Below are 20814 nucleotides of genomic sequence, written 5' to 3'. Positions count from 1 at the left end.
TTTTTGGAAAAGCTTTTTCTCTGAAGCACTTACAGTGGGCATAACTAAATGCATCCTTTTCCCTCTGTAGTGCGATCTTGAAGTTAGTATATTTCAGTAGGGGTTTGTGGGTGGCTCCCTGCAAAGTACTTTTTAAAGCAGTTTTTTTTTTTTTTTTTTTTTTTTTTTTTTTTTTTTTCGGTTCGGAGAACTGGCTTTTACGCAAGTGCACTTTCAATGTAGTGCACTTTCACTTCAATGGGTCTCTGTTTCTTGTTCGAGATGTGCAATTTCGGTTAAGATAGATGTTGGGGGGTGGGGGTCTATCAGTTTTGCTTGTGTTGCTTTGGAACCCAGTTCATGCTTGATGAGTGTTTGGACCAGTGTACTACTTTGGTTTCAAAACGATAAAATAAAAATGAAGACTATTCCTCAATTTTAAATGACTGGGGATATTATAGAATCTTTATCGGTAGATGGGGTAGGGTGGTGCCTAAATTTGATGTGATTATGAGGAAGCTAGTAGAAGCAATGGAAATTACTAGTGGTGTGCTACAAAACTCAGTACTTGTACCTACAATTTTCAACATCTGATTGGGGTGGGGGGCTCAGACTGAGCCTGATTGCAGGTGAGAAAAATCAATATCAGTGTTTTAAATGGAAGAATAGCTTGAAAAGAGACTTAAGTCATCTGCAGGTTGGCAAAAAGGTAGCTTTAGACTGGGTTCATTGTAAGTGCTATGTTCTTAATTTTTACTACAGAAACTAGAAGCTTTAGTGGAACCCAAACTGGTGTCAAGCGATCTATAGATGTTTATCATACTAACTTTGCATGGTTGGGCACAAACAATAGTAGCAGTAGGAACTATGTGTGTTGTGTACGGGAGAAACTTCAGATTAGGAAGCTATCTAGGCATAATGTTACATACTGACCGTGTGCGCAGTTCTACAGAACCTTGAGAGAAAGGAAGCAGTGCGTCTGGAAATAATTCAAAGGAAGTCACTCAGCTCACAGATTGGAGGAAAATGAATATGATAATTGTCTGGAATTGATTAGAGAGTTTAGATATTGGCAGAAAGGTTGAAAATTATTTGGGTGCACAACATGGTGTCTGAAGTAATGAGGTAGCGTAGTTCTTTGGCAGAGGAGGAAGGAGGGAACCATTAGATGCATTTGTCAGTTACTCTTTCTAAACTGGTCCCAAGAGAGTTTTTTCCTTTTAGAAAGAGTAGTGGATCTCTGAAGAGATTGCCTAAAAGGAGGGCCATCAAGCCGACGGAAAAGTGGAAGGGTTGGGCAAGGCTGGGTGTAAAGTGTCCCTGTCACATATTAAATGTGTACCTTGGAAAGACTGCCACATAAGAAAATGGAAATTAGAATTTTGAATATGGCCTTTAATGCTCATGAGTGGTATTTTAAAGATGTAATGGGCCTCTTAAAGAATTGCATATGGCTTTAGCAAATGTTTGCCATGATTCTGATTGAAGCATCTGTATATTTTTTTCAGTGTTTACTCTGGAAAATTTTAGTCAGGAAAATTTCAATTTGGTAATTTACTTCATTTATCTTTTAAAGGTTAGCAAGTTGAAACGCCACATTCGCTCCCACACTGGGGAGCGCCCGTTCCAGTGCAGTTTATGTAGTTATGCCAGCAGAGATACCTACAAACTGAAGAGGCACATGAGAACCCATTCAGGTAATTCTTCACTCAAAAACTAAGAATGGTAGTTTAATAGGAAATGAGTGGCCTGTGTTTTTATCATTTTTGTGCTTATCCATTTGAATTACCAGGCATTACTAGGTAACCTGAGAGATATCTCTTCAGTATTTCTCTGGTCTGCCTGAAGGCTACATTCTAGGGTAGAGGCTAGTATTCCTCCCCTGGGAAATATCTGGAACTGCTAGTGTAATTTGGAATGTTACTGACCATTTCTGTTTGGTCATTGATCACTAATTGCTAATATATTTACAGTGAATGACATTTCTTTATTTGTAAATCTTTGAAAAAAACGTCCTTACCCTGTTGATGTACCAAGCATTTTGCAAGGGCATAACCTTTTTAACAGAGTGGAGTGGAATAAGGTAAAGGTCAATCTCTTCTTGTCGCTGAAGCAGATAAGATTTTCAGTTGATTCTAATTTTTTGAGGAAGGAGCTCAGAGCAAGATGAATGTTAAATTTAGAATATAGAAATGATGTATTTGGAGATAAGTGGATCTGATGTTGTCAATCTTCTTTCATTCTTAACAAATGGGTTCGGGTCCAACTTCTCAGAATGGATTCGGACGTTATACATAGCTTGCACCAGCCAAAAACTCTTGAGCTAAGGCTCTACCCACTGTGCCTTTCTTCCCAATACCTCAGATCTCATGTGTGGCATAGAAAATTGTACGTGTCAGCTGATGCTCTAAGTTAAGTGCTTTGAAAATTCTATTTGTCGTTTTCTGATAACTTTTGTTTAAGACCCTCTATTTAGTTATTAGATGGTCTTGCTACCTAGTTTTTCGAGTGTGTGGCTGACTTTTGACTATTTCTACCCATCCCCTTTTACCTTCACGGTAATGCTTATTACCATAGTTAGTAACAGGCCTCTTCCCCCTCTTTTTACTGTCATTAGTCTTTTATACCATTGTTGGTATCCTTTTGGTCTTTCACCCCCTTTTTCATACCTTTACCTGTTGGGTAATTTTCTGTACCATTGTTGGTATACCCCCCCCCCCCCCCAAAAAAAAAAAAAACATACAATGACTTTTCCTTTTTGTGCCTTTCTCTGGGCACGTGTTGTGTGTGTTTTTGAGTGACTTGACTCATTATTGAAAAGGTGGAGAAACAAAAGGGACATCTGGCTTTAGGCAGCTTCAGGACTGTAGTAGAAAGATGCCGAGTTCTGATGGACATCTTTCTTGCGTGTACTGTTTGGGTGCACCTCACTTTGACATAACTTGTAAAATGTGCTAGGGCTTTAGTGCCTGGACTTTAGCAGAGAGAAGCAATAAGCTAATCTTAAAAGGCTTAAGTGTTCTTCTGGTGAAGTCGTATCTAAGGTAGAGTCTTCAAAGTGTCCTAAACCTGAAGTAAAGAAACTGAGCCACTCTGTGCCAACCTCTCCCTTATGTCACTTGAAACAAAATCTCAAAAACCACAGGTTCCTATGATTTATTTGGAACCGACGGCCAGGGTACCGAAAGTAACAATATCATCTCCTCAGGCACCAAAGACAACACAATCCACATTGATGCCATCAAGCACTGAACCAACTCTAACCACTTTGACACCGACCATTGTTTCGGTGCTGACCACCTCTATGGCACCAACAGTAGTTTCTGTGCAACTTCCACTATCCTTTCATTCGGTTCCACCTTCCCCTTCCATGCAGAAGCCCATGGTGCTGAAAGTCTATCTGTTAATTTTACCCAGGACTAGCTATTCCTCTTCATTAGACCATTTTTTGGGTCAGCAATCAAGCCTTTTTCCAGACAGGTCTAGGTTCCCTTCAGGAATGTCGGTCTGTGCTTTTAGGAGTTTCTCAGAATTGGACGTAGTCAGATTGGTGGACCAATTTTTAGCAGCCAGAGGCCTTCCTGCTCCTTCACAAACCTCTCTCCCACCTGGAGCGGAGGCTTACTTTCCATGAACTTCTCCATTTTATCATCCTTCAACCTCCTTTCAGGATTTGGAGCCCCCCACTTCAATGCACCCAGTGCCGATGGTCGACCTCACCTTGGCGCCGGAGTAGACTCTGTGGTCCTTGGCTCCTTCAGATACGTTGCACACCTGGGACTGAGGTTTGGCTGTCGTTTCCGAGATCCTTAGACTGGTATTGTTTTTTTCCATGGTGCCACCTGCAGCTCTCTGAGCCATGGTAGTACTGAGCTCTCTCTTGACTCCTACTGTGGGTGGTGGCTCGTTGGAACAGGGTGTGGCTGCAACGGTTCCGGGCTCCCTTCCCTCTTTGCAAGAGAAAGCACCTAGATTCTCTAGAAGACTAAGTCACTGTAGACACAGATTGTGATAAAGGGAAAGGGTTCCCACGGTCACCCCCAGAAGATGTCTTATTTGCCAACATCGTGGAAATATTAAAACACGGGGGTGATTGGAAGCCCTCAAACCCATCCTCCGAGAAATCTGTGTTCTTGCAAGCTTTTCCTGCCCGCCCATCTACTTCTTGCATGACCCCGCTCGCTAACGACCTAGTTAAATTGATCGTTCAGCAAGCATGGAAGGTGTCTGACTCCATAAAGCCTCTTCCTCTGAGACTGGATTAGAGTCTTTCAGCCCCATTGGCCTAAGGGTCTAGCAGTGTATGCCATGGTGGTGGCAGCGGCCACCAAAAATTAACTTGCCGAGGAGAGTTCAACTGTCGTCCTTCACTGAGAGTCCCAGACAATGGACCGATTTGGAAAAGTGAGTCTTTCCTTCAGCGACCTTCGCTATTCAGTCATTGAACTTCTTGGCACACTTTACTAGACTCCTAAGGGATATAACTGAGCTTTCAGACACACTTGCAGGAGTAGTGTCTGACGAGGTTCGAGATAAGTTTGCCTGTCCGCTTGCCACCCTGGAGTCCATCTCAAATTCGTCTATCCGGCTTATTGCGCATACAGACGAAGGGCTATCTAGAGCAGCGGGTATAGGTGTTGCCATTGGGTGTCATTCCTGGATGCGCTTGTGTGATTTCACGGACCCTTTTAAATCTCCTGTTATCTACTCTGCTGTTGATGGTACGTCATTGTTTGGCCCAAAAGTTTGAGACACGGTAGCCAGGTGTGAAAAGGACAGAAAGGCCCTTCCTGTTGTGGGCATTCATTTTTCCACTCCAGAACGACATTACTCCAGGAATCAGAGTAATGAAAAAATGTGGTTGAAGAAGACATAAGGGCCTTTTCAGGACACACGTGGTGAGTATTCCCCCTGGGGCAGAGGGGGGGGATGTCTTCTGGAAGATGCCCCTCCTGTGGCAGTGGGGGTCCCTGTAACCAAGACTCCAGAGATTCCTTTTCTGGACAACCCTGTCACCGCTCCTAAATGGAGGCCCGATTGCTTACCTCGGGAAGCAAATCGGGGGAAGGTTTTCTCTTCACCACCTTTCAGCCTGGCTTACAATAACCTCAGATACCTTGGTGCAGAAAATAATTACCAGACCTTACCACATTCTCTTCACTCTTTTGCCAAATCCTCAAAAGTGAATCCCCAGTGTTCCACAAGAAATTTGTGCAACAAAATTCTGAATGGTCATAGTTTGGTCTATCCTTCCCTTTCTAGAGAAGGACAATTGGATGTGCTCTGTAGATCTTCAATATGTGTATTACCACATAAAGATGGATAAGCACTCCAGAAGACATCTCCACTTCCAGTTAGGAGCCTATCATTACCAGTTCCGAGCGCTGCCCTTTGGTCTCACCACAGTCCTCAGGGTGTTCACCAAATGCATGGCAGTTGTAGCATCTTATTTGAAACTACAGGGATTCTTTGCGTTTCCATTAGACGACTGTCTCCTCACTGCCCACTCCAGGCATCCACTGCTTCACGCCATAGACTTTATTCTGCATCTGGCTGAAAGACTAGACATTTCAGTTAACAAAGAAAAGTCACAACTGACTCCCATGCAGGATCTGGAGTTCATCAGAGCAAGATTAAATACAGTATCCTGTGTGGCCTCCCTTCCACTTCACAGGTTGTTAAAGCTAAGATCGCAAGTTCAAATGATCATTTCCCAAGAGAAAGTTTCTGCTTGTCTGGTACTGCAAGCTCTGGGAACCATGGCAGCAACAATAACGTCGGTTCCCCTAGCGAGGTATCACATGATTCTGCTTCAGTAGCTCTTGGCGTCGCAGTTTTCACTTCTAACACACCCCATGTCCTATCCAGTGTTGATAACAAATCGCTGCAAGAAGGATTTATCTTGGTGGATGAAGCCAGAAGAGAATCTATGGGTTCATCCCTTTTTCCCTTCTTAACCCAAGGCCCATGGTGACCGCGGACACTTCCCAGATAGGGTGTGGGGGGAATACTGTTCAAGGCAGTCATTCTCGCAAGAGGCCAATTTGCACATCAGTGTCCTAGAATTGAGGGCAGTGCTTTTAATGTTGCAAGCATTTTAGGCTGTCCTTCCTTTGGGGGCAATTGTAATTCAGACAGACAGCATGTCTGTAGTCTGGTATATCAACAAACGGGGGGAACCAGGCCCTGCACTGTATGTCAAGAGGCCCTAAGGGTTTGGCAATGGGCAGTTGCTTACAACCGCTTTCTGATACAATGCATATCCTGGGGATCTCCAACGTAATTGCGGACAAACTATGCAGATGTATCCTCCTGCCTCACGAGTGGTCTCAATCCCAGTGTAGGGACACATGTCTTTCGTCGATGGGATCAGCCTTGCTCCGACCTGTTCACATTTCCCATAAACCACAAATGCAGTAGCTACTTTGCCTTAATACCCCCTCGCGGGGAGTCTCTGAGAGATGAACTTCTCTTTTGCCCCCCCCCCCCCCCCCCCAGGACTTCTGTATGCTTTTCCCCCAATTCCAATAGTTTCCCAGTTTCTGAGGCAATCCCAATGGTTGAGAAGTAAAATGATTCCCAGTGCACCGTACAGCCCCATCACGTCTGGTTTCCCTTTCTTTAGCCTCACCTGGTTCACCACCTGTGCACTGTGGATCCAGCTCCAGACCTACTGTCACATTCTCAGGGCCTAGTGCATCCCAGTCTTCAAAATCTCAAGCTGACTGCTTGGTTTTGCCAATTCCAGTAATTGCCAGCAGAATAACTTGTCCTCTCCAGCGCAGAAGATGCTTCTGGCTTCCTTTAAACCGTCCACCAGGAAATTTTATCTAAGCAAGTGAAAGAGATTTTCAGTTTGGGCGTGTAAACACAGCATTGACCCTTTCTGGACATCAGTTAAGTTCTTGGAATATTTAGCCACCTTATTTCAAACGGGATCCTGTATGTCTACAGTTAAGGTTCATCTAGCTGCCATTTCGAATTTTCATAACGGTTTTGATGATCATTCATTAGAAAGCCCCCTTTCTAAGATCTGGTAGAGCCATGGGATTTAACCTTATTCTTACAATGTCTAGTTCGACAGCTCTTCGATCCAGTAGCCACCTGTGACCTCAAGTTTTTATCTTGGAAGACCCTCTTCCTAGTAGCTGTCACGTCTGCTAAGAGAATTTCAGAGTTACAGACTGTGTGTGAATCATCCTTATGTCATCTTTCACAAAGAAAGAGTATCACTCGGAACCAATCCCTCCTTCTTCCTAAAGAGGTATCGGAGTCCAATATCAACTATACCATAGACTTACCAGTCTTCCTTCCAAATTTTACAAACAAATGAGAGTACTGCTTGCACTTGTTGAACATGTACAGACAGTTACATTTTTATTTGGACAGAACAAAATCCTCTAAAAAAAAAAATCAGGCCAACTATTTCTATCCTTTTCAGGTACCAGATTGGGAAAACCTGCATCAAAGGTCACCTTGTCAAAGAGGCCAAGTGACTGCATTACCTTTATATACAACCAGAATAAACTCAAACTATCAACTACAATCAGAGCTCATTCTGCAAGATCTGTTTCCACATCTGTGGTCTTCGATTCCAGAGCTTCTGTGGAAGAGATATGTGCAGCTGAAACTTGGGCTACCTCACATACCTTCTTCACTCATTACAAATTAGACATGGTCTCCAGGGGAAGAGCATCCTTGGCTCTATGGTGCTCAGAAATATCCCTCCTTAGGACTGCCCAGGATCTAAAGTAGCTGGGGACTCTGTCCCATTAGTCAAGAATGAATGAAAATTGACAGTATCAGATAAAGAAGTTATGTTCTTACCATAACGTTCCATCTGTGTTGTCGATCTTCATTCATTCTTGACATCCCACCCTCCTGCCCTTTTCTAAAGGCTCCTGGAGGTTCGGATCTAGTCCTGGGATGTTATAGGGTTATACCTCAGACAGGGCTTCTGTATTTTCTTAGCTATTAGGCATACTCGATCTGAGCTAATGGGAAAGATAGGCATTATGGGTAAAGCCTTAGCTCGAGAGTTTTTTGGCTGGCGCCAGCTGTGTATAATGGTCAAGTCGGTCCAGAGAAGTCTGAACCAAACCCATCAGTCAAGAATCCTTGAAGATCAACAATACAGATGGAATGCTATGGTAAGAACATAACTTCTTTTTCATTCTGTCCCACCTCTAAACAGGCCTACTGGCTTGTCAGACTGTCGCTGCGACAGTTAGTTTGAGACTGTGAGTGTTAATATAGTCATATGCACGTTGGATTAAATTTGTTGGGTGTGAGGCTGTATTCATTTTATTTACACAGATTTTAAGGAGATAGTGTCCTCATATTGAGCCAGTAGGCACTACTGTTGGGGAGTTGACAGTTCATCAGTCCAGTTTATAGAGTAGATTTTTGGCTGAAAGTTTGTAAGCTAGTTTTTGCCTGTGAGTTTTAGTTTCTTGAGTCTGTGGGTTGTGTGGGCTGTATAAAATGCTTTTAGATAAGTTTAAAAGTATAAGTCATAGTTTAAGAGTAGGAGTGCTGTTTTTGTGCTGTAACCTGGTTTAAATCCACGTGTTGTGGAGAGTATTTTCTGTTTGGTAGTTCAAGTGTAAATGGGCGCTTTAAGCATTTTGGATAGAGGGGTTGATGGATAAGGCTGTATAGGCTTTATTTTCTTTGCTTCCAGGTATTTATTGCTATTGTGTAACAAAAGGATACAAAGGTGTCTGGGTTGCAGAGCGAACTGTGTTCCATGTATTTTTGAACATTATTTAGTAGTCTAGTCTTGTGTTGTAATATATGGCTATAGGTGACCATCCCTTAAGAAAGATTGTAAAGCAGGATAGTAGATTAGTAGGAGCACCCACCATCCCACTTTCAAGTTTAATTCCTTATTTGTTGATAGTTGCATACATTTTCTTTATGTAGCTTTTCTTCTTTTGGCTTTTCCCGGTTAGGGGTCGCCACAGCGGATCACCTGTCTGCTCATGATTGGCAGTGGAGTTTTACGGCGTCGAGTTGACAGCCAGACACCCAATCTTCCACAGAAGACACACACATGCACACACTTATGCTTAGGGCAAATTTAGAGTATCCAATCCACCTACAGCATGTCTTTGGGATGTGGGAGGAAACCGGAGCACCCGGAGGAAACCCACGCGACCACAGGGAGGACATGCAGACTCCGCACAGAAGGCACCCCAGCCGAGAATTGAACTGGAGAACCTGTTGCTGTGAGGCGGCAATGCTAACCACTGCACCACTGTGGCCGCCAACACCAATCTTTTATGTGCCCTAGTTTCCTTCTGCCAGGTGCTATTTCTGTGTCCTTTTGTCATTAAGAATAGATGTTAAGTTGTCTATCTCGCCTTCATTCTTGCTGGATGGGTTCGGAGCCGACCTCGGCTCCGACTCGGCCACTCTAAAAGCTCGAGAGTTGGTTCCACCGGCTCGAGGCTCCCCTTATATCCCACAATGCTAGGCGAGAGTTACCTCAGATCTCGTTTGCCGCTACAGCTTCGAGGTTGGTTTTCTACCGGTTCTTGGTAAGTGACTTTTTCTTGTGTAATTTAGTCTTTCAAAACCCCTTTATTTTTAATATATTTACTTATTTCCCTTAGTTTAGAGAAATTTTTATCCCCTTCCAAAAAAATTTCCGTTTTTTTCCCTTAAGAACCTTAGGTTCTTCCCTCGGGCCTACAGGCCTTTTCTCTTCCCTAGTGGAGTGTGTGTGTATTATTTTATTTTATTTTAAAAATCCTAGTTACTGATTTTTATTATAATTTAACTTGACAGGGTGTAATCAGTGTGTTTGTGTGTGTGTTTGTTTACACCTGTTTAAAATGTCTGAAGAAGCAAAGGTCTCCGGATTCAAGAAGTGTGATGCGTGCTGTCAGAAAATGTCTGACAGACGCTCACACTTCTTGTGTCTACTGTCTGGGGCCTTTGCACCTGCAGGACTCCTGTGCTGTGTGCCATGGCTTCAGCCCCAGGGTCCTGCAGGAAAGAAAAAATAAATTGATACTAAGAGGCTTACTCAAGCCAGAGGATTCCCTATCTGTTTCAACAGGGAAGCCCTCTAAGGCATCTAGGTCTTCGGCTCCGACTACTGAGCCGAGACCTAAGGTTTCTCAACCTCTGCCTTTATCGGCTCCGGCTGGAGCCGATAAGTCTCAGTCCACAGTTTCTGTGGTTCCCTCGGCTCGGCGGAGCCGAGGTAATAGAGTTCCGTGTCGGCTCGACCAGACCTTCGGAGCCGACAACTAGGAAGAGGTCCAGGTCACCATCTCTTGGCTCCGTTCATTCGGCTCCAGGATCTCCCCTGCTGTCTGAACAGAGCCAAAGATCTCACTCCTCTAGGTCATCGAGGCTGTCGGATCATGACCTTCAGAGGGTAGTGAGTCGACTTCTTAAGTCCGAGGCACTGGCCCAGATGCTTCAGAGCCCGACTCATCAGTCGATGCCTGCCCTGTCCAGCAACATATTCCTCCTTCGACTCTCTTGAGCTCGGAGCCGGGTCGCGTCGGAACCGAGACTGTGATAGCGTCGGAGCCGATACAATTGTCTTCGGCTCCGTCGTCGGCTCTGTTTTCTTCCTTGGAAGAATCTCGGCGCCGGACTTCCCTCGTCGGCTCGAGGGGTGAGTGGCATCGGACCCTTGTCCGACCCCCTCTCCTCTCGGTGCTTCGCGCTGGTGAGTTCGGCTCCGACATCGGCCTCGGAGCCATCACTGTCGGTGCCGAGGGGGTTCTTAGCTTCCGGGCGGGGACCTCTGGCTCTGCCTGACAGGGGTGCATTCGAGGTCATGCGGAGTGTGTTAGAGCCTGGCTCTACTCCACAGTCGGCTCCGTCCGCCTCCTCCTCACGGTGCCTCAGGCTAAGTCGACTCACTCCCTCATCCCGGACCGCAGAGAGCCAGCTCCTCAGGAAACTCCTGTGGGATTTCATCCTCTTCGAGGCCTCTCCTGATTTGGCAGAAGAGCCCCTCGGAAGAGGAAGTGCAAGAGGAAACACATTGTCTCACCTGAGTCCATCACATCAGACACAGATTTGGATGATTCTGAGGGTTCCTCCCGTTCCCCTTCTGAAGATGTCTCATTTGCAGACATTCTGGAGATCCTGAAACAGAGGGGAAATTGGCCAGCCCTCAACCCTTCGGAGGACGAATCTGTGTATCTTGAGGCGTTTGGCTCTCGTCCTTCCACCTCCTGGGTGTCCGCCCCCTTCGAGCCGCTCATGCAGGTGGTTGCAAAGAAGGCATGGACGGCTCCTGATTCAGTGGACCCCACTCCCAGGAGACCCTCCAAGTTCATAACAGCTCCAGCAGACAAACAGTTTTTAACTAAAGGAGTTTCTGTGGATGCTATGGTGGTAGCTGCTGCCACTAAGAAGGAGCTAGCTGATCCTTCAGTACCTGTCCATCCACCTAACAAGGAATCTAGGTCCATGGACAGGTACGGGAAGCGGATGTTCTAGTCAGCGACTTTTACCATGCGTTCGCTGAACTACCTGTGCCATTTTACTCGTCTTCAAAGGGACTTGATCAAGGAAGCGAGTGAAATGTTAAAGGACCCTACAGCTGCGGGTTTCCAAGATAAGATGAACACGCAGCTGGCTACCCTTAACTCCATAACCAACTCCTCCATGCGCCTTCTTTCTTACGCGGCTGATGGAGCGAGCAGAGCCGCAGGCACAGGTGTGGCCTTACGTAGGCATGCCTGGATGCGGCTATGCAATTTTGCGGACCCCTTCAAGACGTCTTTCACGAACTCCCCATTTGATGGATCATCCCTCTTTGGTCCTCAAGTGAAAGAAACCTTGACTAAGTGCGAGACTGATGGCAAGACCCTTTCTGCCGTCTGAGTCCGTTTTTCTACTCCTTCCAGGCCTTACCCCAAAGGCCAGAAAGGTGGAAAGATGTGGTTCCGTAAACAATCTCAAGGGACTTCGCCTGACGCACAGAGTCATTTTCCCGCCAGAGGCAGAGGGAATAACAATGGTAGACGTCGCCCTAGGGGCAGGGGGGGTCCGCAGAACCAGGGCAATCGGGAAACCTTCCCTGACAAGCCCTTTCAGCATCCCTGAGGTGTTGCCCGACTGCCCATCTTCGGAGGCAGTCGGGGGAAGATTGTCACTGTACCCAGAAGCCTGGCTATCCCTGACTCAAGACAAATGGGTACAGTCCATCATTTCCGAAGGCTATTCTATCCCCTTCCTTCGCTTTCCAAATCAGTCAAAAAAATCCCTTCCAGATGTTCCACCCGCTCAAAGGGATCTAGCAGTTTTGGAGATTTCAAAACTGCTTGCAAAAAGAGCAATTCAGCCAGTTCCAGCAGACCAGCAAGGATCCGGAATCTACTCAAGGTTCTTTTTAGTTCCAAAGAAAACAGGGGACTGGAGACCAATTTTGGATCTCAGTGTCTTGAACAGATCAGTCAAGAAAACAAGATTTCGGATGGTCACGCTGCAATCCATCCTTCCCCTTTTGGGCAAAGGAAACTGGATGTGCTCTATAGACCTTCGGGATGCGTACTATCACATAAAATGAACAGACGCTCCAGAAGATTCCTCCGCTTCAGGCTGGGAACCAGTCATTTTCAGTTCAGGGCCCTGCCCTTTGGTCTCACCACTGCCCCGGTGTTTACCAAATGCATGGCAGTGGTAGCTTCTCACCTGAGACGACAAGGATTCCAGGTGTTTCCATATTTGGACGACTGGCTCCTCACAGCTCCCACCAAGCATCTCCTTCTGATGGCCAGAGATTACACTTTTCGCGTTTGTCAAAAGCTGGGTATTTCAATAAATTGCGAAAAGTCTGTTTTGTCGCCTTGTCGTACTATTACCTACATAGGCAAATCTAGATACAATAAACATGTCTGCAAGACTAACACATCAGAGAATAACAGACATTCACAAATTGGTATCACTCCTTTTCAACAACAACAGAATCAAAGCCAGGTTAGTTCTGAAGGTGTTGGGAATTATGGCAGCGGCCATACCTCTGCTTCCATTAGCCAGATACCACATGCGGATCCTTCAATGGATGCTCTTTACTCAATGGTCATACCAGCAACTTCCAATGTCTCACACCATTATGATCACGCAAGCGTGCAAAAATCATCTTATGTGGTGGATGTCTTCCCCTCAGCTCTTGTCGGGAAGACCCTTTGTTCCACCTCCTCCGGTTGCTACTCTGACAACAGATGCCTCCCTGATCGGGTGGGGGGGGCATTATCAGGGCAGGACGGTCCAGGGCACATGGCAACCAAACGAATGCCACTTGCACATAAATGTTCTGGAGATGAGAGCAGTGCTTTTTAGCGTTGCAAGCCCTTCAAGACTCTCTTCCCTTGGGAACGATTGCAATCCAGACAGACAATATGTCTGTAGTGTGGTACATCAACAAACAAGGCGGAACCAGATCATACCCCCTGTGTCGAGAAGCACTCAGACTGTGGCAATGGGCGATTTCTTCTCAGCGTTTTCTGATGGCAACGCACTTCCCCGGGAAGTCCAATCAAATTGCGGACAAGTTGAGCAGAGCTATACTCATGCCTCACGAGTGGTCTCTGAAAGACTCTGTAGTGAGACAAATTTTTCTCAAGTGGGGTCAGCCTTGCTGCGATCTTTTTGCTACTCCCCAAAACAGCAAGTGCAGAGAATATTTCACTCTATTCCCTTTACCAGGCCAACCCAGCAGAGACGCGCTAGTCCAAGTTTGGCCCCGGGGACTTCTGTATGCATTTCCTCCTTTCCCACTGATCTCTCAAGTAATACAGAAAGATATCGCTCAGAAGGCCTCATTGATCCTCATTGCTCCTTACTGGCCTCGACAAGTGTGGTTCCCCTTTCTACATCGTTTTCTCTTGGAGCGACCGTGGAATCTGGACCTAGTTCCAGATCTTTTGATCCATCAGTCGGGTCAGTTTCATCACTCCCTCCCCTCTCTGAACCTCACTGCTTGGTTCCTCCAGTTCCAACCTTAGCCAGGCTTCCTCAATTATCTCACTCTGTTAGAGATATTTTGATAGCTTCCCATAAATCTTCCACTCGAAAGATTTATTTGAGTAAGTGGAAACGCTTCACATATTGGGCTCAAGGAAAGGACATAGATCCTTTCACTGCTTCCATCCAACTAGTCCTTGATTTTCTAGCTGAACTCTTCCATGCAGGTTCATCTCCCTCTACACTTAAAGTTCAATTGGCAGCTATTTCTAATTTTCATGTGGGTATTTCTGAATCTGCCCTAATGTCCCACAAGCTCTGCAAAGCCTTTTTGAAAGGAGTTTTTCTTCTCAGACCTCCTATAAGAAATCCTCCTTCTCCTTGGGACCTAAATTTAGTTCTTGCTTCTTTGATTCTTCCCCCTTTCGAACCTGCAGTCTCCTGTTCTTTAAAATTGTTATCATGGAAAACTTTTTCTGGTAGCTATTACATCAGCTAGAAGAGTTTCAGAGCTTCAAGCACTCAGCTGTCGTCCTCCTTATCTTTTTTTTTCATAAGGACAGAGTATCCTTACGAACTAACCCGTCCTTTTTGCCTAAAGTGGTCTCGATGTCAAATCTAAATCAAAGCATTGATCTACCTGTCTTTTTTCCAGAATACTCCAATAGGTCTGAACAAAAATTACACTGCCTGGATGTTCACCGTCAATTGAGGTACTACTTGGATAGAACTAAACAGTTCAGAAAATCTGATCAGCTGTTTGTCTCCTATGCGGAGAGCAGAAAGGGACTTTCAGTTTCAAAGGTTTCATTATCCAGATGGCTAACATCTTTGATTTCCCTTGTATATGAAATTAGACATCAAAAGCTGCCTGATAAACCTAAGGCTCATTCCACCAGAGCTTTGGCTACTTCTTTAGCCTTCCAAGACAGACTGCCTATCGACACCATTTGTGCAGCGGCTACTTGGGCTACTCCTCACACTTTCATTTCTCATTATAAGTTGGATTTAGCTTCTAGGCATAGAGCTAACTTTGGTTCCACTGTTCTCAGGAGTCTGTTCCGTTAGGCCACCGGGACAAGGTGCTAGGGGCGGTCCCATCCAGCAAGAATGAAGGCGAGATAGACAACTTAACATATAGAAGTTATGTTCTTACCATAACGTTCCATGTTAGTTGTCTTCTTCTCGCCTTCTTCTTGCGTCCCACCCTCCTTCCCCCTGGCCTGGACAGACCTAGAGGAGTTGTGATTGTGACCTCTCTTTCTACCACCTCTTTCTTAGACATATGCTATTATGCATATTTCCTGGTTCAGGATGTAGGTCACCCTTCTTTCTTCCTGTTAGAGGTGGACTCTGTTTTACAGTTATTCTGTTACTATTATAAGCTGGGGTTGGCTTACAAACGAGATCTGAGGTAACTCTCGCCTAGCATTGTGGGATATAAGGGGAGCCTCGAGCCGGTGGAACCAACTCTCGAGCTTTTAGAGTGGCCGAGTCGGAGCCGAGGTCGGCTCCGAACCCATCCAGCAAGAAGAAGGCGAGAAGAAGACAACTAACATGGAACGTTATGGTAAGAACATAACTTCTATTTTTTGCTGGTTAATGTTGATGCTGCTTAAATGATTGTGTGCACCTGTTGGTGTCACTGATAAATTTAAAAATTAACATTTACCAACCGAAGGGAGTGGGGGGAGGGGGCTCTTCTACAGCCGTGGAAACAGTGGCTTGAAAACTAGATCTGATGTCATTTTCATTTGTTCCTCAATGAATGGGGATTCGGATCTGGTGTTCTGATCTAACTCTGCCACTTTACTCTAGGTTTTATAGTATTCAAATGTTCTTTGTGTTTCACTGTTGCAGTCATTACATTTGGGTAATCTGCTGGCAGGTTGCCCTCAGTCGGCCTGAATAACAAAGTCTTGGGTCCTGCGTCGGTTGCTGTCTCCTCTTCAGTGACGTCAGGTCATCAGGGGTATAAAACATGCAGCTGACGCCTATTTAATCAGTCTTTCTTGCCGCGCGGTGCCCGAAACAGAAGCAGTTCGCAAGTGCCGGTCGGCAGACTCGTGAAATTTTCGTTTTCAGGTTTCAGAACCGAAGTCTTCAAACTAAAGCTAAGTACCCTGTTGGGGAAACTTTTTCTTGCTCCTTACTAATGTCAGTAAAAGTTAATAATTGTATTACTTGTGGGAAACAAATACCTCATAAGGATTTTCATTTCTACTGTATTCCTTGCCTAGGCCCTGATCCCAACGTGCCTTGCGGTCGGTTTTGTGCTAAATTTAACCAATGCACTATTAAGCGTCGGTATATTTTTGCTTATTAATATTTTGGTTCATGATTTAACTATCCTGAAATGTCGTCTGTTAGCAATCCGACTACCGGAGTTCACAAAAAACTCAAGGAAAAAGACACAAACCGTCGAGGTCTGAAACCGAAAATGAAGCTTCTCCTAAGCCAGTTGCTGGTTCGCTGGTACTCAGTGAGGCGCTTTCGCAGCCTCTGATGCCCCCTACTTTTGAGTCGCAGGCCTCTACCGAGACCCATTAGGAGTCCGGTATGCCGCGAGATTCTGCAAGTATTGAACCCATGGATGTTTCTACCTTGAATGGGTCCGGAGCTGCTGAGCAGGCACCGGCTTCTGAGGGTGTTTTCAGGCCTCAACATTTATATATTAAACTGATGCCATCATCAAAAACAAGGCCAAAACCAACTTATATGTCTCAAAAAACCACGCATAAGCCATGTGCTCAAGCCCCTATGCCTAAAAAACAAATGATCAAAATGGCTGAGGTTTTAATTACCTTGATCAGGGGTTCCCAACCCCCCCCCCCCCCCCCTTGCTAAGAGGCCTAGGCAAGGCAGTGATTATGAATCTTCAGATCAGGTTTCCATTTCTTCTGATTCCTCTTCTGATCAGGAATTTTCTATTTCATATTATGAGGACTCTGATGCAGAAGAATCCATCCCTTCTGCTTCTCCTCCTGAGGATAACTCTTTTTGAGAGACTTTGCGTACTTTAAGGGAGCATTTTCACTGGGAGAGTCAGGACTTCTCAGAATCTAAAGAGGCTTAGGGATTTTCTTCTTCCTCAGCATAGGCCTTTGGCACTACCTCCTGTATTAGACATTGTTGATGATGTGTTCTTGGAATCAAGCATGGCTCCTGATTCCCTGCCTCCGGCTCCTAGTAAGCCAGACAGATATTACAGGGTTCCTGACTCCCACAAATTTCTTTTAAAAAATCCTGCTGCTAACCCTGAAACTATTTCTCAGGGTCCCAAGGGTGTTGAGGCTTCTACAGCCTAAAATCCTACCCCTTCTGATAGAGATTCCAGGGCGCCGGATAGATGGGGAAAATAGGTTTATACGTCTGCAACCTTGGCAATCAGGGCTTTAAACTGCCAGTTTCATATGCTTAAATATCAACAGCATATTATGGGCTTACTGAAACAGAAAATTATGTTGATTTCTGATTGTGTGGAAAATAGAGTTACAGGATTTATTGCATTCAGCAGAACAGGTTGGAAAGCATACTTTGCAATGTGGTTTTGATTCCTTGGAGGCCTCTTGCAGGGCCGCCATAACTGGATCTGTGATAAGAAGGCATGCCTGGCTCAAGGAGCAAAATCTGCCTGATCATCATCATCTTCTTTCGGCTGTTCCTGTTAGGGGTCGCCACAGCGGATCACCTGTTTCCATTTCTTCTTGTTCTCTGCATCTTGTTCTATCACACAAACCACCTGCATGTCCTCTCTCACCACATCCACTCTTTTCCTGTTAACTGGTAGCTTCATCCTTAGCATCTTTTTCCCAATATACTCAGCATCCCTCCTCAGCACATGTCCAAACCAACGTAATCTTGCCTCTCTGGCTTTGTCTCCAAACCTTCCAACCTGGGCTGACCCTCTAATATACTTATTCCTAATCCTGTCCACCCTCGTCACACCCTGATCATGTTAAAGCTAAATTGTTGGATGCCCCTTTACAGCAGGACAGTCTGTTTGGTAATAAGGCAGAAGAGGTTTTAAAGAAAATGGAAGACAAAGCTAAATCTATGCACACTGTAAAAGATTTCTTGCAAGTGCAGCCATCCAGGTTCAGTAGACACTAGCCTACTAAGAATTGGTCCTTTCCTGTGTCCAACAGAGCCGCTCAGGGCAAACCCAGATGCTCCAAAGGCTCCAGATATCAATCACAAGGATCTTACAGGTCAAAGCAATGGGGTGCCCCCACCTCCAAATCAGGAGGTAAAACACAACCCTACAGTAAACAGTCTCCGTGACTTTCCTCTGCCATCTCCAAGCGCTTATCTTTTGGCAGCCCCCTTGGAAGGAAAACTAACACTTCTTGCTCAAAATTGGCATTTAATTACCCAGGACAAGTGGGTATTAAACATAGTATCCCAGGGGTACATATTTCATTTCCACATGTTGCCACTTCCAAACGGATGGCCAGATCTGCCACCAAACCAGTGGGCAGAGGCCCAGAAACAAGTTATGTCCCTCATGGATATGGGGGCTATTCAACCAGTGCCAGAAAAGGAAAAAGTGCAAGGAATTTATTCAAGACTTTTCCTGGTACCCAGAAAAGACAAATCATGGCGTCCAATTCTGGACTTATCAATTCTAAATACGTTCCTGGACATTCCAAAATTCAAAATGCTGACTTTACAACAGCTACTGCCTATGCTAGGCAAGAATGCCTGGGTTGGTAACTAGACTTAAGAGGCATACCTGCATATCCCAATAAGGGAATCTTGCATAAGATACCTCCGCTTCAAAGCAGACTTTTTGCATTACCAATTCTCTGCACTGCCCTTTGGCTTATCTACTGCGCCCAGGGTCTTTACAAAGTGCCTGGCACCAGTAATTGCATGTTGCAGACAAAGAAACATTCAAATTTATCCTTACCTGGACGAATGTCTCATTCAGGCAGAGGACAAGGACACTCTTCTTCAATATCTGGCATTTGTAAAAAGGCTTCTAGCATGCCCAGGGTAAACCAGAAACAAAAAGAAATCACAACTTTTACCCTCCCAAATAATTGCATTCCTGGGTGCAAGATTGAATACAACTGCCCAGATTCAATTGACAGCATACTTCAAACAAGTGGCAACAAAAATCCAGCTATCTGCAAGACAAATTCTGCAGGCTTTGGGGTTCATCGCATCCTGCACTCTACTAATTCCATATACGAGACTGCATATGAGGAAACTTCAGTGGTATCTAAAAAGATGGAGTCAACATAGTCACAGCCTGGAAACAATGATACCTCTCATTCCCTGCCTGCAACAGGAGTTTCTTTGGTGGGCAGAGGCATGTCACCAAAACAAGAGACTGTCATTCACTCTACCTCCTGCCACCCAAACCCTAACTACAGACTCATCAGACTGTGTTTGGGGGGGCCCATCTGGCAGGGAGATGCATTCAGGGCAAATGGAACCCAAACCAAATGCATCTACATATCAACCAGAAAGAAATGCTAGCTGTTCAGAATTCTCTGACAGCCTTCAAGGACTTCCTTCATCCAGGACCACTACTGATAAAGACGGGACAACACCGCAGATGTTCATCGTGCATACAGCTGCAGTCATAACAGATGGGTTCTCCTGCCGTCAGGTGGGTCCTCGGTCGGCCGAATTCCAAAGTCTAGGTCCGGCGTTGGTTGTCGTCGCTTCTTCCCTGACATCAGTGCGACAGGGGTATAAAAGAACCAGCCGACGCCATTTTCTTCAGTCTTTCTTGCCGCGCGGTGCCAGAAGCAGAAGCAGTTCGCAAGTGCCGGTCGGCCAGCTCCTGAGATTACGAATATTTTTCAACCGAAGTCTTCTTGAAAGCTAAGTACCCCATTGGGGAAACTTTTCTTGCCTCAGACCGATGTCAAAGTTAATAATTGCATTTCATGTGGGAAGCAAATACTACATAAGGATTTTCATTCCCTCTGCATTCCTTGCTTAGGCCCAGACCACGACGTCTCGGCCTGTAGTTTTTGTGCTACATTCAACAGACGCACTATTAAGCGTCGGGCGGAGTTCGCCCAACACTTTTTTGGCAAAAAATTTGATTACATTATGTCGTCGGATACTCTGACTCCAGTTTTGAGTAAAAGACGCAAAGATAAGGACCAACATACAAGGTCCGCGGCTTCTACCGACACCACGCCAAAGCCAACTACGGGTGGTCCGGTTCTCAGTGAGGCACCTACGCAGCCCCTGACTACCGATGACACTTCATTGGTGGTGTCTACTGTGCCCGAGGTCGCAGGCTCTTCGGCCCACACCCCGACTACAGATACCGAAGCCACTCTTGGCGGTGAAACTCAGAGTTTAGACAGGTCTGCCACCTCTCAAGGTGTCTTCAGGCCTTCCTCTTCTTTTTCCATCAAGGCTTTCACTAAGTCTAAAGCAGCCATGCATACTAAAAGACAAGCTCCACAGGGCCCTTCTCAAGGCCCCATGCCTAAAAAGCAGATGCTCAAAATGGCTGAGGATTTGATTACTCTTATCAGGGGTTCTCAAACCCCGGACAAAAGGCCCAGAGTGGAGGAAGAATCCCCCTCCTCGGACCAGGCCTCCATGATTTCAGAACATTCTGATGACCAGGAACATTCATACTCCCCTTTGAAGATTCTGATGCAGAGGAGTCAATTCCCTCTGTCTCCCCCCCTGAGGATTACTCTTTTGGGGAAACCTTGCTTACCTTGAGGGAACACTTCCACTGGGAAGGCCAAGAGTACTCAGACTCCAAGAAAAGGCTTAGGGATTTTCTCTTGCTCCCTCAGCACAGGCCTCTGGCTGTACCTCCTGTCTTAGACATTTTAGATGATGTGTATTCGGAGGCCTGCCTTAACCCAGACTCTTTATCTCCAGCCCCAGTCAAGCCTGACAGGTATT

At 45.6% G+C, this 20814-nt stretch overlaps 1 protein-coding gene across 4 annotated transcripts in view; it reads left to right on the top strand.

Moving 5' to 3' along the window:
- The window catches only part of CTCF (CCCTC-binding factor), a 2058695-nt gene that overhangs the window by 1004078 nt on the left and 1033803 nt on the right, over nucleotides 1-20814 (top strand). For all 4 annotated transcript variants that reach the window (XM_044081452.1, XM_044081454.1, XM_044081451.1 and 1 more), the window contains one exon: nucleotides 1556-1676. In XM_044081452.1, coding sequence (XP_043937387.1) covers nucleotides 1556-1676 — 121 coding nt within the window. The remainder of the gene's footprint in view (nucleotides 1-1555; nucleotides 1677-20814) is intronic.

The sequence above is a fragment of the Protopterus annectens genome, chromosome 8.part0, assembly GCF_019279795.1.
Source record: "Protopterus annectens isolate FY-2018-M chromosome 8.part0, PAN1.0, whole genome shotgun sequence".
Lineage (NCBI taxonomy): Eukaryota > Metazoa > Chordata > Ceratodontiformes > Protopteridae > Protopterus > Protopterus annectens.
This window is presented reverse-complemented; position numbering and strand designations above follow the sequence as displayed.